This window comes from Bombina bombina, chromosome 2 (genome assembly GCF_027579735.1).
Source record: "Bombina bombina isolate aBomBom1 chromosome 2, aBomBom1.pri, whole genome shotgun sequence".
NCBI lineage: Eukaryota > Metazoa > Chordata > Amphibia > Anura > Bombinatoridae > Bombina > Bombina bombina.
Window position 1 is genome coordinate 265070885 of NC_069500.1, and position 12836 is coordinate 265083720.

Here is a 12836-nt window from a genome sequence, read left to right on the forward strand (position 1 = left end):
AGGTATAAAAAAAGGAAAACTTTACCTTCACTTTAAAGAAACAATGTGTACTAGAACAAAAAGATACAAATATTGACAAAGAATCGGATATAAGAAAATTCTTTAACAAATGGGCAGCTTTTATAAAAACATTCCAAGAAAGGGAAATTGATTTTTTGATTTTTTGATTTTTCCATTTAAAAACTCAGAAATAGTTCTTCTTGGCATCTGGTAACTGGAGATAGGGGTTGAATGTTGTTTTTTTTTTTTCTTTGTTTGTGTATTATAATTGATGTTTGGTGTGATTGTATGTTGCATGATGTATGGCTATGGCCTGTCTTCCTAGTGGTGGCTATTGCTTTACCTCTAGCCCAGTCCTTGATCATAAACTAACCTAACACTCAGTATACATAAAAATGACCCTGCTGCGAGATTCCAAGCCCTTAGTTATTATAAATAGATTTTTATCTGCCTCTGTTATAGAGGCGGATGGTGATCATTAATTCCTACAATTACATATCTATTCCTTTTTCTTATTTCCTTTTTTTCCTTTTTTCCTTTTTTTTGTCATGAAGGTCATAATGATCAAGAAATTGTTAAGATAGGAAGTTAAAACAAGGAAAAAACCCTGCAGAGTATACACTTTAATTTAGAAAAATCTGGTTAATACTGATAAATATTTTTGTTTGCAACTTTAATTTTTTTCTCTGTTGTCTGTTTTGGGCCCTGCGTGGCGCCAAATATGTTTTACTTTTATTTTTTTTTGTATGCACTGCTGGTTATAAATAAAAGTTTTTTTTTTAAAAAAAAATATCACTAACATTCCACTTCTGTTTAAAGAAGAAGAGGAGAGTTTACCATTATTTTAAGGATTCTCTTTAGAACAGAAATCGGTTTCTTTTTTTTATCATGTTTAACAACTTAAGGAGTCGTGTTCATTCTAGAATTTTCTAATTCCAAGTATGTTTTCATGCCCATTTAACAGTACTTTCAGTCTTATCATTTCACTTCTGTGATTTTGCTTTGTTCTTTTGGTATCCTTTGTTAAAAGTTAGCTTCACATCAGCAATGCACTACTCTTGCCTAATGGAACATATCTGGTGAGCCTAGTGACAAATGTCATAAGTAGTCACTGATCACCAGCTAGCTTCCTGTAGTGCTTTGCTGCTCCTGAGCATACCTAGGTATGCTTTCCAACAAAGGATACTAAGAGAACATAGTAATTGCAGATGTAAATTGAAAAGTCTCTCAAAATTGCATTCTCACTCTGACTTTTTATGTCCATTTTTAAAATTACATTTGGTTAAAAATGTTCTTTTAATGTGTTTTTTTTTTTTTTCTTTCCATTTAGGGCCAGCTTTCAATATTACAAGAAAAAATAGATCATTTGGAGCGCTTGTTAGCAGAAAATAATGAAATAATTTCCAACATCAGGGACTCTGTTATTAACTTGAGTGAGTCTGTAAAGGATGGACAGAAAAATCCAGAAGCTATAAACTTTAGCCAGGGTTCATTCTCTTATGTTATGCCGCCTGCGCCAGTCATTCTTCCAATTAATGCAGATGATTGCCAGTTTAATTCTGCAAGTGGTGTCCAAAAATCTAATGTTCAGGTAAGTGATGGACTATTTTGTAACTAATCCTTTTGTTCTAAGTAGGGATTTCTGTTTTTTTGTTTTGTTTTTTTTTTGCCTGTTCTTTTCGGTAAAATTATTGTGTAGCATATTTGAAATTTGATGCTAGCTTAGAACTGCTGTTTGAATTCATTACGTGACTTACTAATTTTGTATATTATAATAGTCTTCTAGGACTATACTTTTATTTGGATACTTGGTAAAAAAAACAAACAAAAAAAACCTGTTAAATCTGATTCTGTTACACAGAACTAAATACAGAATAATACAGTATATTGATATTTAATATTGTGTAGGGATGCAACGAAATTTCGGTCAAAGAAACATTTTGGCAGAAAATTGCATTTAAAAAAAAAAAAAAAAAAAATTCTTGGTAAAATAGTGTTGCATATTAAGTTTTTTTTTTTTTTTTTTTTTTGGTCCAATTTTACGGCTAGATTACGAGTTTTGCGTTAGAGGCTATGCGGTGCTAACAAGCAGTTTTCTCTCACCGCTCGCTTACCTACAGGCTGGTATTACGGATTTTTACAAACCCGGCGTTAAAAGGAAAGAAGTGAGCGTTGAGCAAAATTGTGCTCCTTACCGCACTTCAATACCAGCACCGCTTAAGTGAGCGGTGAGTTGGTCGTACGTGCTCGTGCACGATTTCCCCATAGGAATCAATGGGGAGAGCCGGCTGAGAAAAAGTCTTAACACCTGCCAAAAAGCAGTGTAAAACTCCGTAACGCAGCCCCATTGATTCCTATGGGGAAATAAAATGTATGTCTACACCTAACACCCTAACATGAACCCAGAGTCTAAACACCCCTAATCTTACACTTATTAACCCCTAATCTGCCGCTCCGGACACCGCCGACACCTACATTATACTTATGAACCCCTAATCTGCTGCCCCCAACATCGCCGACACCTACATTACATTTATTAACCCCTAATCTGCCGCACCCAATGTCGCCACAACCTACCCTGACTTAAATATAATTTAAATAAATCTAAATAAAATTACTATAATTAGCTAAATTATTCCTATTTAAAACTAATTACTTACCTATAAAATAAACCCTAAGCTAGCTACAATATAGCTAATAGTTAACATTGTAGCTAGCTTAGGGTTTATTTTTATTTTACAGGCACGATTGTATTTATTTTAACTAGGTAGAATAGTTACTAAATAATTAACTATTTAATAACTACCTAACTGAAATAAATAAAAAAGTAACTGTAAAATAAAACCTAACCTAAGTTACAATAACACCTAACACTACAATATAATTAAATAAATTAACTAAATTTAAATACAATTAGCTAAAGTACAAAAAAAAAAAACCAAACACTAAATTCTAATAGCCCTATCAAAATAAAAAAAGCCCACCCAAAATAAAAAAAAAAACCCTAGCCTAAATTACCAATAGCCCTTAAAAGGGCTTTTTGCAGGGCATTGCCCCAAAGTAATCAGCTCTTTCTTTCATGTAATTAGCAAGAGTCCATGAGCTAGTGACGTATGGGATATACATTCCTACCAGGAGGGGCAAAGTTTCCCAAACCTTAAAATGCCTATAAATACACCCCTCTCCACACCCACAATTCAGTTTTACAAACTTTGCCTCCGATGGAGGTGGTGAAGTAAGTTTGTGCTAGATTCTACGTTGATATGCGCTCCGCAGCAAGTTGGAGCCCGGTTTTCCTCTCAGCGTGCAGTGAATGTCAGAGGGATGTGAGGAGAGTATTGCCTATTTGAATGCAGTGATCTCCTTCTACGGGGTCTATTTCATAGGTTCTCTGTTATCGGTCGTAGAGATTCATCTCTTACCTCCCTTTTCAGATCGACGATATACTCATATATACCATTACCTCTGCTGATTCTCGTTTCAGTACTGGTTTGGCTTTCTACAAACATGTAGATGAGTGTCCTGGGGTAAGTAAATCTTATTTCTTCTGTTATGTGTGATCAGTCCACGGGTCATCATTACTTCTGGGATATAACTCCTCCCCAACAGGAAATGCAAGAGGATTCACCCAGCAGAGCTGCATATAGCTCCTCCCCTCTACGTCACTCCCAGTCATTCTCTTGCACCCAACGACTAGATAGGATGTGTGAGAGGACTATGGTGATTATACTTAGTTTTTATAACTTCAATCAAAAGTTTGTTATTTTACAATAGCACCGGAGCGTATTATTACCTCTCTGGCAGAGTTTGAAGAAGAATCTACCAGAGTTTTTACTATGATTTTAACCGGAGTAGTTAAGATCATATTGCTGTTTCTCGGCCATCTGAGGGAGGTAAAAGCTTCAGATCAGGGGACAGCGGGCAGATGAATCTGCATTGAGGTATGTAGCAGTTTTTATTTTCTGAATGGAATTGATGAGAAAATCCTGCCATACCGTTATAATGACATGTATGTATACTCTACACTTCAGTATTCTGGGGATGGTACTCCACTGGAATTACTCTGTAAAAAGTACTTTAAACCTTTTAATAGGTATTTATTATGTTAAACGTTTTTGCTGGAATGTAGAATCGTTTGCATTTTCTGAGGTACTGAGTGAATAAATGTTTGGGCATTATTTTTCCACTTGGCAGTTGCTTGTTTTAATTGTGACAGTTTCGTTTCTCTCTCACTGCTGTGTGTGAGGGGGAGGGGCCGTTTTTGGCGCTCTTTGCTACGCATCAAAAATTTCCAGTCAGTTACTCTTGTATTTCCTGCATGATCCGGTTCATCTCTAACAGAACTCAGGGGTCTTCAAACTTCTTTGAAGGGAGGTAGATTCTCTCAGCAGAGCTGTGAGACTTATATATTGACTGTGATTAAAAACGTTGCTCTCTTATTTTTACGTTTCAAATTTAATTATTGTTACTTTACTAATGGGAACAAACCTTTGCTAAAAGTTGTGTTGTTTTCAAGGATTGATGCTATAACAGTTTTTCGGTTCATTATTTCAACTGTCATTTAATCGTTTAGTGCTTCTTTGAGGCACAGTACGTTTTTATTAAATAAGATTGTAACCAAGTTGCAAGTTTATTTGCTAGTGTGTTAAACATGTCTGATTCAGAGGAAGATACCTGTGTCATTTGTTCCAATGCCAAGGTGGAGCCCAATAGAAATTTATGTACTAACTGTATTGATGCTACTTTAAATAAAAGCCAATCTGTACAAATTGAACAAATTTCACCAAACAGCGAGGGGAGAGTTATGCCGACTAACTCGCCTCACGTGTCAGTACCTACATCTCCCGCCCGGGAGGTGCGTGATATTGTGACACCTAGTACATCTGGGCGGCCATTACAGATAACATTACAAGATATGGCTACTGTTATGACTGAAGTTTTGGCTAAATTACCAGAACTAAGGGGCAAGCGTGATCACTCTGGGGTGAGAACAGAGTGCGCTGATAATACTAGAGCCATGTCTGATACTGCGTCACAGCTTGCAGAGCATGAGGACGGAGAGCTTCATTCTGTGGGTGACGGTTCTGATCCAAACAGATTGGATTCAGATATTTCAAATTTTAAATTTAAATTGGAGAACCTCCGTGTATTACTAGGGGAGGTTTTAGCGGCTCTTAATGATTGTAACACTGTTGCAATACCAGAGAAATTGTGTAGGTTGGATAAATACTTTGCGGTACCGGCGAGTACTGACGTTTTTCCTATACCTAAGAGACTAACTGAAATTGTTACTAAAGAGTGGGATAGACCCGGTGTGCCGTTCTCACCCCCTCCAATATTTAGAAAGATGTTTCCAATAGACGCCACCACACGGGACTTATGGCAAACGGTCCCTAAGGTGGAGGGAGCAGTTTCTACTTTAGCTAAGCGTACCACTATCCCGGTGGAGGATAGCTGTGCTTTTTCAGATCCAATGGATAAAAAATTAGAGGGTTACCTTAAGAAAATGTTTGTTCAACAAGGTTTTATATTGCAACCCCTTGCATGCATCGCGCCGATTACGGCTGCGGCAGCATTTTGGATGGAGTCTCTGGAAGAGAACCTTAGTTCAGCTACGCTGGACGACATTACGGACAGGCTTAGAGTCCTTAAACTAGCTAATTCATTCATTTCGGAGGCCGTAGTACATTTAACCAAACTTACGGCTAAGAACTCAGGATTCGCCATTCAGGCACGTAGGGCGCTGTGGCTAAAATCCTGGTCAGCTGATGTAACTTCTAAGTCCAAATTACTTAATATACCTTTCAAAGGGCAAACTTTATTTGGGCCCGGTTTGAAAGAAATTATCGCTGACATTTCAGGAGGTAAGGGCCACGCCCTGCCTCAAGACAAAGCCAAAGCTAAGGCTAGACAGTCTAATTTTCGTCCCTTTCGGAATTTCAAAGCAGGAGCAGCACCAACTTCCACTGCACCAAAACAGGAAGGAGCCGTTGCTCGTTACAGACAAGGCTGGAAACCTAACCAGTCCTGGAACAAGGGCAAGCAGGCCAGGAAACCTGCTGCTGCCCCTAAGACAGCATGAATCGAGGGCCCCCGATCCGGGACCGGATCTAGTGGGGGGCAGACTCTCTCTCTTCGCCCAGGCTTGGGCAAGAGATGTTCAGGATCCCTGGGCGCTAGAGATCATATCTCAGGGATACCTTCTAGACTTCAAAGTCTCTCCCCCAAGAGGGAGATTTCATCTGTCAAGGTTGTCAACAAACCAGATAAAGAAAGAAGCGTTTCTACGCTGTGTACAAGATCTGTTATTAATGGGAGTGATCCATCCGGTTCCGCGGTCGGAACAGGGACAAGGGTTTTACTCAAACCTGTTTGTGGTTCCCAAAAAAGAGGGAACTTTCAGGCCAATCTTGGATTTAAAGATCCTAAACAAATTCCTAAGAGTTCCTTCGTTCAAAATGGAAACTATTCGGACAATCTTACCCATGATCCAAAAGGGTCAGTACATGACCACAGTGGATTTAAAGGATGCTTACCTTCACATACCGATTCACAAAGATCATTACCGGTATCTAAGGTTTGCCTTCTTAGACAGGCATTAACAGTTTGTAGCTCTTCCATTCGGATTGGCTACGGCTCCAAGAATCTTCACAAAGGTTCTGGGTGCCCTTCTGGCGGTACTAAGACCGCGAGGAATTTCGGTAGCTCCGTACCTAGACGACATTCTGATACAAGCTTCAAGCTTTCAAACTGCCAAGTCTCATACAGAGTTAGTTCTGGCATTTCTAAGGTCGCATGGATGGAAAGTGAACGAAAAGAAGAGTTCTCTCTTTCCTCTCACAAGAGTTCCATTCTTGGGGACTCTTATAGATTCTGTAGAAATGAAGATTTATCTGACAGAAGACAGATTAACAAAGCTTCTAAATGCATGCCGTGTCCTTCATTCCATTCAACTCCCGTCAGTAGCTCAATGCATGGAGGTGATCGGCTTAATGGTAGCAGCAATGGACATAGTACCCTTTGCACGTCTACATCTCAGACCGCTGCAATTGTGCATGCTGAGTCAGTGGAATGGGGATTACTCAGACTTGTCCCCTACTCTGAATCTGGATCAAGAGACCAGAAACTCTCTTCTATGGTGGCTTTCTCGGCCACATCTGTCCAGGGGGATGCCATTCAGCAGGCCGGACTGGACAATTGTAACAACAGACGCCAGCCTACTAGGTTGGGGCGCTGTCTGGAATTCTCTGAAGGCTCAGGGACAATGGAATCAGGAGGAAAGTCTCCTACCAATAAACATTCTGGAATTGAGAGCAGTTCTCAATGCCCTTCTGGCTTGGCCCCAGTTAAAAACTCGGGGGTTCATCAGGTTTCAGTCGGACAACATCACGACTGTAGCTTACATCAACCATCAAGGAGGGACAAGAAGCTCCCTAGCAATGATGGAAGTATCAAAGATAATTCGCTGGGCAGAGTCTCACTCTTGCCACCTGTCAGCAATCCACATCCCGGGAGTGGAGAACTGGGAGGCGGATTTCTTGAGTCGCCAGACTTTTCATCCGGGGGAGTGGGAACTTCATCCGGAGGTCTTTGCCCAAATACTTCGACGTTGGGGCAAACCAGAGATAGATCTCATGGCGTCTCGCCAGAACGCCAAACTTCCTCGCTACGGGTCCAGATCCAGGGATCCGGGAGCGGTTCTGATAGATGCTTTGACAGCACCTTGGAACTTCGGGATGGCTTATGTGTTTCCACCCTTCCCGCTGCTTCCTCGATTGATTGCCAAAATCAAACAGGAGAGAGCATCAGTGATTCTAATAGCGCCTGCATGGCCACGCAGGACTTGGTATGCAGATCTAGTGGACATGTCATCCTGTCCGCCTTGGTCTCTACCTCTAAGACAGGACCTTCTGATACAGGGTCCATTCAAACATCAAAATCTAACTTCTCTGAAGCTGACTGCTTGGAAATTGAACGCTTGATTTTATCAAAACGTGGTTTTTCTGAGTCGGTTATTGATACCCTGATACAGGCTAGGAAGCCTGTTACCAGAAGGATTTACCATAAGATATGGCGTAAATACCTATACTGGTGCGAATCCAAAGGTTACTCCTGGAGTAAGGTTAGGATTCCTAGGATATTGTCCTTTCTACAAGAAGGTTTAGAAAAGGGTTTATCGGCTAGTTCATTAAAGGGACAGATCTCAGCTCTGTCCATCTTGTTGCACAGGCGTCTGTCAGAAAATCCAGACGTCCAGGCTTTTTGTCAGGCTTTAGCTAGAATCAAGCCTGTGTTTAAAACTGTTGCTCCGCCATGGAGTTTAAACCTTGTTCTTAACGTTCTACAAGGAGTTCCGTTTGAACCCCTTCATTCCATTGATATAAAGTTGTTATCTTGGAAAGTGTTATTTTTAATGGCTATTTCTTCGGCTCGGAGAGTCTCTGAGTTATCAGCTTTACATTGTGATTCTCCTTATTTGATTTTTCATTCAGATAAGGTAGTTCTGCGTACTAAACCTGGGTTCTTAACTAAGGTAGTCACTAACAGGAACATCAATCAAGAGATCGTGGTTCCTTCCCTGTGCCCGAATCCTTCTTCAAAGAAGGAACGTCTTCTACACAATCTGGATGTAGTTCGTGCCCTCAAGTTCTACTTGCAGGCAACTAAGGATTTTCGACAAACGTCTTCCCTGTTTGTCGTGTACTCTGGTCAGAGGAGAGGTCATAAGGCTTCGGCTACCTCTCTCTCCTTCTGGCTTCGTAGCATAATTCGTTTAGCCTATGAGACTGCTGGACAGCAGCCTCCTGAAAGAATTACAGCTCATTCTACTAGAGCTGTGGCTTCCACTTGGGCCTTTAAGAATGAGGCCTCTGTTGAACAGATTTGCAAGGCTGCAACTTGGTCTTCGCTTCATACTTTTTCCAAATTTTACAAATTTGACACTTTTGCTTCTTCGGAGGCTATTTTTGGGAGAAAGGTTCTTCAGGCAGTGGTTCCTTCTGTATAATGAGCCTGCCTATCCCTCCCGTCATCCGTGTACTTTTGCTTTGGTATTGGTATCCCAGAAGTAATGATGACCCGTGGACTGATCACACATAACAGAAGAAAACATAATTTATGCTTACCTGATAAATTCCTTTCTTCTGTTGTGTGATCAGTCCACGGCCCGCCCTGTTTTTTAAGGCAGGTAAATATTTTTTAAATTATACTCCAGTCACCACTTCACCCTTGGTTTCTCCTTTTTCCTTGATTCTTGGTCGAATGACTGGGAGTGACGTAGAGGGGAGGAGCTATATGCAGCTCTGCTGGGTGAATTCTCTTGCATTTCCTGTTGGGGAGGAGTTATATCCCAGAAGTAATGATGACCCGTGGACTGATCACACAACAGAAGAAAGGAATTTATCAGGTAAGCATAAATTATGTTTTTCTGTGACACTCTAAGCTATGGTTGGGCACTTTGTTTATAAAGTTCTAAATATATGTATTCAAACATTTATTTGCCTTGACTCAGAATGTTCAGCTTTCCTTATTTTTCAGACAGTCAGTTTCATATTTGGGATAATGCATTTGAATTAATCATTTTTTCTTACCTTCAAAAATTTGACTCTTTTTTTCCTGTGGGCTGTTAGGCTCGCGGGGGCTGAAAATGCTTCATTTTATTGCGTCATTCTTGGCGCAGACTTTTTTGGCGCAAAAATTCTTTTCCGTTTCCGGCGTCATACGTGTCGCCGGAAGTTGCGTCATTTTTTGACGTTATTTTGCGCCAAAAATGTCGGCGTTCCGGATGTGGCGTCATTTTTGGCGCCAAAAGCATTTATGCGCCAAATAATGTGGGCGTCTTATTTGGCGCTAAAAAATAAGGGCGTCACTTTTGTCTCCACATTATTTAAGTCTTATTTTTTCAGTGCTTCTGGTTGCTAGAAGCTTGTTCTTTGGCATTTTTTCCCATTCCTGAAACTGTCATTTAAGGAATTTGATCAATTTTGCTTTATATGTTGTTTTTTCTCTTACATATTGCAAGATGTCTCACGTTGCATCTGAGTCAGAAGATACTACAGGAAAATCGCTGTCTACTGCTGGAGCTACCAAGCTAAGTGTATCTGCTATAATTTTTGGTATCTGTTTCTCCAGCTGTTGTTTGTATTGCATGTCATGACAAACTTATTAATGCAGATAAAATTTCCTTTAGTACTGTTACATTACCTGTTGCCGTTCCGTCAACATCTAATTTTCAGAGTGTTCCTGATAAACATAAGAGATTTTATTTTTTAAATCCATTAAGAAGGCTATGTCTGTTATTTCTCCTTCTAGTTTACATAAAAGTCTTTTAAAACTTCTCTTTTTTCAGATGAATTTTTAAATGAACATCATCATTCTGATACTGATAATGGTTCTTCTGGTTCAGAGGTTTCTGTCTCGGAGGTTGATGCTGATAAATCTTTGTATTTGTTCAAGATGGAATTTATTCGTTCTTTATTTAAAGAAGTATTAATTGCATTAGAAATAGAGGATTCTGGTCCTCTTGATTCTAAATCTAAACGTTTAAATAAGGTTTTTAAATCTCCTGTAGTTATTCCAGAAGTGTTTAATCTCCCTGATGCTATTTCTGAAGTAATTTCCAGGGAATGGAATAATTTGGGTAATTCTTTTACTCCTTCTAAACGTTTAAGCAATTATATCCTGTGCCATCTGACAGATTAGAGTTTTTTTGGGACAAAATCCCTAAGGTTATGGGGCTGTCTCTACTCCTGCTAAATGTGCTACTATTCCTACGGCAGATAGTAATTCATTTAAGGATCCTTTAGATAGGAAAATTGAATCCTTTCTAAGAAAAGCTTACTTATGTTCAGGTAATCTTCTTAGACTTGCTATATTTTTAGCGGATGTTGCTGCAGCTTCAACTTTTTGGTTAGAAGCTTTAGCGCAACAAGTAACAGATCATAATTTTATAGCATTATTATTATTCTATAACATGCTAATAATTTTATTGGTGATACCATCTTTTGATATCATTAGAGTTGATGTCAGGTATATGTCTCTAGCTATTTTAGCTAGAAAAGCTTTATGGATTAAACTTGGAATACTGATGTCTTCTAAGTCAACTTTGCTTTCCCTTTCTTTCCAGGGTAATAAATTATTATTTCAACTGTTTCTGGAAGGAAGGGAACTTTTTTTCCAAAGGATAAAAAATCTAAGGTAAATTTAGGTCTAATAATCATTTCGTTCCTTTCCTCACAATAAGGAACAAAAGCCTGATCCTTCATTCTCAGGAGCGGTATCAGTTTGGAAACTATTTCCAGTTTGGAATATATCCAAGCCTTTTAGAAAACCTATAGCCAGCTCCTAAGTACCCATGAAGGGTCAGATTACGTTTTCTTCAAAGAAATTTTGATCAATTCCATTCTCAATTTCTGGTTTCAGAACATTGTTTCAGAAAGGTACAGAATTGGCTTCAGTTAAGGCCTCCGGCTAAGAGATTTTTTTCTTTCCCGTGTCCCAGTTAACACAGCAAAGGCTCAGCATTTCTGAAATGTGTTTCAGATCTAGAGTTGGCTGGAGTAATTATGCCAGTTCCAGTTCTGGAACAGGGGCTGGGGTTTTATTTTATCTCTTCATTGTACCAAAGAAGGTCAATTCCTTCAGACCAGTTCCGGATCTATCAATATTGAATCGTTATGTAAGGATACCAACATTCAAGATGGTTACTGTAGGACTGTCCTGCCTTTTGTTTAGCAAGGGCATTATATGTCTACAATAGATTTACAGGATGTGTATCTACATATTCCGATTCATCCAGATCACTTTTAGTGTCTGAGATTCTTTTTTTAGACAAGCATTACCAGTTTTGTGGCTCTACCGTTTGGCCTAGCCTCAGTTCCAAGAATTTTTTTCAAAGGTTCTCGGTGCCCTTCTTTCTGTAATCAGAGAACAGGGTTTTTTGGTATTTCCTTATTGGACAATATCTGGGTACTTGCTCAGTCTTCTCATTTTCGAAGAATCTCATACGAATCGACTTGTGTTGTTTCTTCAAGTTCATGGTTGGAGGATCAATTTACCAATCAGTTCATTGATTCCTCAGACAAGTGCAACCTTTTTAGGTTTCTAGAATAGATTCAGTGTCTATGACTCTGTCCTTGTCAGACAAGAGAAGTTTAACATTGATATCAGCTTGTCAAAACCTTCAGTCACAATCATTCCCTTTGGTAGCCTTATGCATGGAAATTTTAGGTCTTAGGACTGCCGCATCAGATGCGATCTCCTTTGCTCGTTTTCACATGCGACCTCTTCAGCTCTGTATGCTGAACCAATGGTGCAGGGATTACTCAAAGATATCTCAATTAATATCTTTAAACCGATTATACGACACTCTCTGACATGGTGGGCAGATCACCATCGTTTAGTTCAGGGGGCTTCTTTGTTCTTCCGACCTGGACTATAATCTCAACAGATGCAAGTCTTACAGGTTGGGGAGCTGTGTGGGGGTATCTGACGGCACAAGGGGTTTGGGAATCTCAGGAGGTGAGATTTCCGATCAATATTTTGGAACTCCGTGCAATTTCAGAGCTCTTCAGTCTTGGCCTCTTCTGAAGAGAGAGTTGTTAATTTGTTTTCAGATAGACAATGTCACAACTGTGGCATACATCAATCATCTAGGAGGGACTCACAGTCCTCTGGCTATGAAAGAAGTATCTCGAATTTTGGTTTGGGCGGAATCCAGCTCCTGTCTAATCTCTGCGGTTCATATCCCAGGTATGGACAATTGGAAAGCGGATTATCTCAGTCGCCAAACGTTGCACCTGGGCGAATGGTCTTCACCCAGAGGTATTTCCTCAGAT

At 39.7% G+C, this 12836-nt stretch overlaps 1 protein-coding gene across 1 annotated transcript in view; it reads left to right on the plus strand.

Moving 5' to 3' along the window:
- Nucleotides 1-12836, plus strand: part of MAN2A1 (mannosidase alpha class 2A member 1) — a 333289-nt gene that overhangs the window by 70058 nt on the left and 250395 nt on the right. The window contains exon 2 of the mRNA XM_053701535.1: nt 1331-1591. Within this exon, the coding sequence (XP_053557510.1) occupies nt 1331-1591 (261 nt within the window). The remainder of the gene's footprint in view (nt 1-1330; nt 1592-12836) is intronic.